Here is a 2,133-nt window from a genome sequence, read left to right on the forward strand (position 1 = left end):
GAAGAAGAAAAAGAAGAAGAAGAAGAAGAAGAAGAGGAGGGGAGGAGGAGGAGAAGAAGAAGACTCCAGTGTATAACTGGTACTTATTTAATCAACTCCAAAAGGATGAAAGACAAAGTCAACCTTGGCGGAATTTGAACTCAGAACATAACGGCAGACGAAATATCGTTAAGCATTTTGCCAGGCGTGCTAATGATTCTGCCAGCTCGCTACCTTAATTATCCTTTATTATTATGCAGATATTAAGGAAGCAATCTGGCAGAATTGTTAGCAAACCCAGCAACTGCTTAGCAGCATTTCATCCGTCTTTATGTTCTGAGTTCAAACTCTGCCAAGGTCGACTTTGCCTTTCTTCCTTTCGGGGGTCAATAAATTAAGTACCAGTTGAATACTAGGGTTGATGCAATTGACTTAACACCTCCCCACAAATTTCAGGCCTTGTGCGTACAGTAGAAAAGATTATTATGGTATTATGCAGATATCACCAGATATGTACAGTACAACACCAGGTGGAGCCAGTAGTCAGCCAATAACATACAAAAATAGATTTTGCATCGCAGACTGAGAGGGAATAACATTTTCCCTATGATGTTCTTGGAAATTTGTCACCCAAGTTATATTTCAGAATTTACCAAATTTTGAAGAAAAGATTCAACTCAGATTATTTATTAAATTATTTATTTATTTAAACCAAATGCTTCATAAATAAAACTACATAAAAAATCTTTCATTTCTGGGAGAATCATTTTGTTTTGACTCCTTCCCTCCAGACACAAAGAATGCTAGAAATAACAGCCAGTGTTGTAAAATTGAAATTTATTTGGTCCCTTTAGACTTTTTGGTGTTTTTAGTTTTCTTTTTCTTCTTCCGGAATGTTCCATAACCTTTACGTACCATTATTCCTCTCCACCAAGCTTGTACCTGTTTAAAAAGAGAAAAAGAAAGAATGTTACAACAACAACAACAACAACAGCAACAACAAATGTTTCTTTCACGCTCCAATACTTTCTATTGCTTGTTTTAAGTCATGGCTGACAGGCATTCATACTTATTTCCCCCCTTTTTTTCTGTTTTAACTGTTAACCCTGTATTCCTTGGTACATATGGACATCTTATATTATAATAGGACACAAACAAACCAGCACAAGTTATCAAGTAGTGGGAAGAACAAAGACAAACACAATGAAACACACACACACACACACACGTGTGTATATATATATATATATATATATATATATATATACATGTATATACAGGTGCAGGAGTGGCTATGTGGTAAGAAGCTTGCTTCCCAACCACATGGTTTTGGGTTCCATCTCACTGCATGGCACCTTGGGCTAGTATCTTCTACTATAATCTTGGTCCAACCAAAGCCTTGTGAATGGATTTGGTAGACGAAAATTGAAAGAAGCCCATTGTATATATGCCCATTGTATATATGCCCATTGTATATATGCCCATTGTATATATGCCCATTGTATATATGCCCATTGTATATATGCCCATTTTATATATATGTATGTACATATTTGTGTGTCTGTGTTTGTCCCCCAACATTGCTTGACAACCAATGTTGGTGTGTTTACATCCCCATAACTTAGAGGTTCGGCAAAATTGACCAATAGAATAAGTACTAGGCTTACAAAGAATAAATCCTGTGGCCAATTTCTTCGGCTAAAGGCAATGCTCCAGCATGGCCGCAGTCGAATGACTGAAACAAGTAAAAGAATACATGACAGGCTTCTTTCAGTTTCAGTCTACCAAATCCACTCACAAGGCTTTGGTCAGCCCCAAGCTATAGTGGAAGACACTTGCCCAAGGTGCCACACAGAGGGACTGAACCCAGAACCATGTGGTTGGGAAGCAAGCTTCTTACCACACAAGAAGAGAAATATTTTCAATATCAAGGCTAAATGTTATTGTATTAGGAACATCTTTTTGGCAGAACTGAGAGTTCTAAAGGGAATTAGATGAGAGATTTGGAAACATGTAAACAAACATTGAAACATAAAGGTTGGCAGGTAGAGGATAAGGAAGGAATAAGATAAAGGCAGGGGGTGGGGACGGGGTGGGGAAGAGACACAGACAACCGGAGAAAGAGAGAGGCAGAGAGAAGGTAGTAAGGATGTA

General features: G+C 37.9%; 1 protein-coding gene across 1 annotated transcript in view; it reads right to left on the bottom strand.

Annotated features, from left to right (window-relative positions):
• Positions 1-679: 679 nt before the first annotated feature.
• LOC106875816 (dynein regulatory complex protein 9) overlaps positions 680-2,133 on the bottom strand; it is a 140,899-nt gene continuing 139,445 nt past the window's right edge. Inside the window, exon 9 of the mRNA XM_014924096.2 lies at positions 680-921. Coding sequence (XP_014779582.1) covers positions 817-921 — 105 coding nt within the window. The 3' untranslated portion in view covers positions 680-816. The remainder of the gene's footprint in view (positions 922-2,133) is intronic.

The sequence above is a fragment of the Octopus bimaculoides genome, chromosome 7 (genome assembly GCF_001194135.2).
Source record: "Octopus bimaculoides isolate UCB-OBI-ISO-001 chromosome 7, ASM119413v2, whole genome shotgun sequence".
Lineage (NCBI taxonomy): Eukaryota > Metazoa > Mollusca > Cephalopoda > Octopoda > Octopodidae > Octopus > Octopus bimaculoides.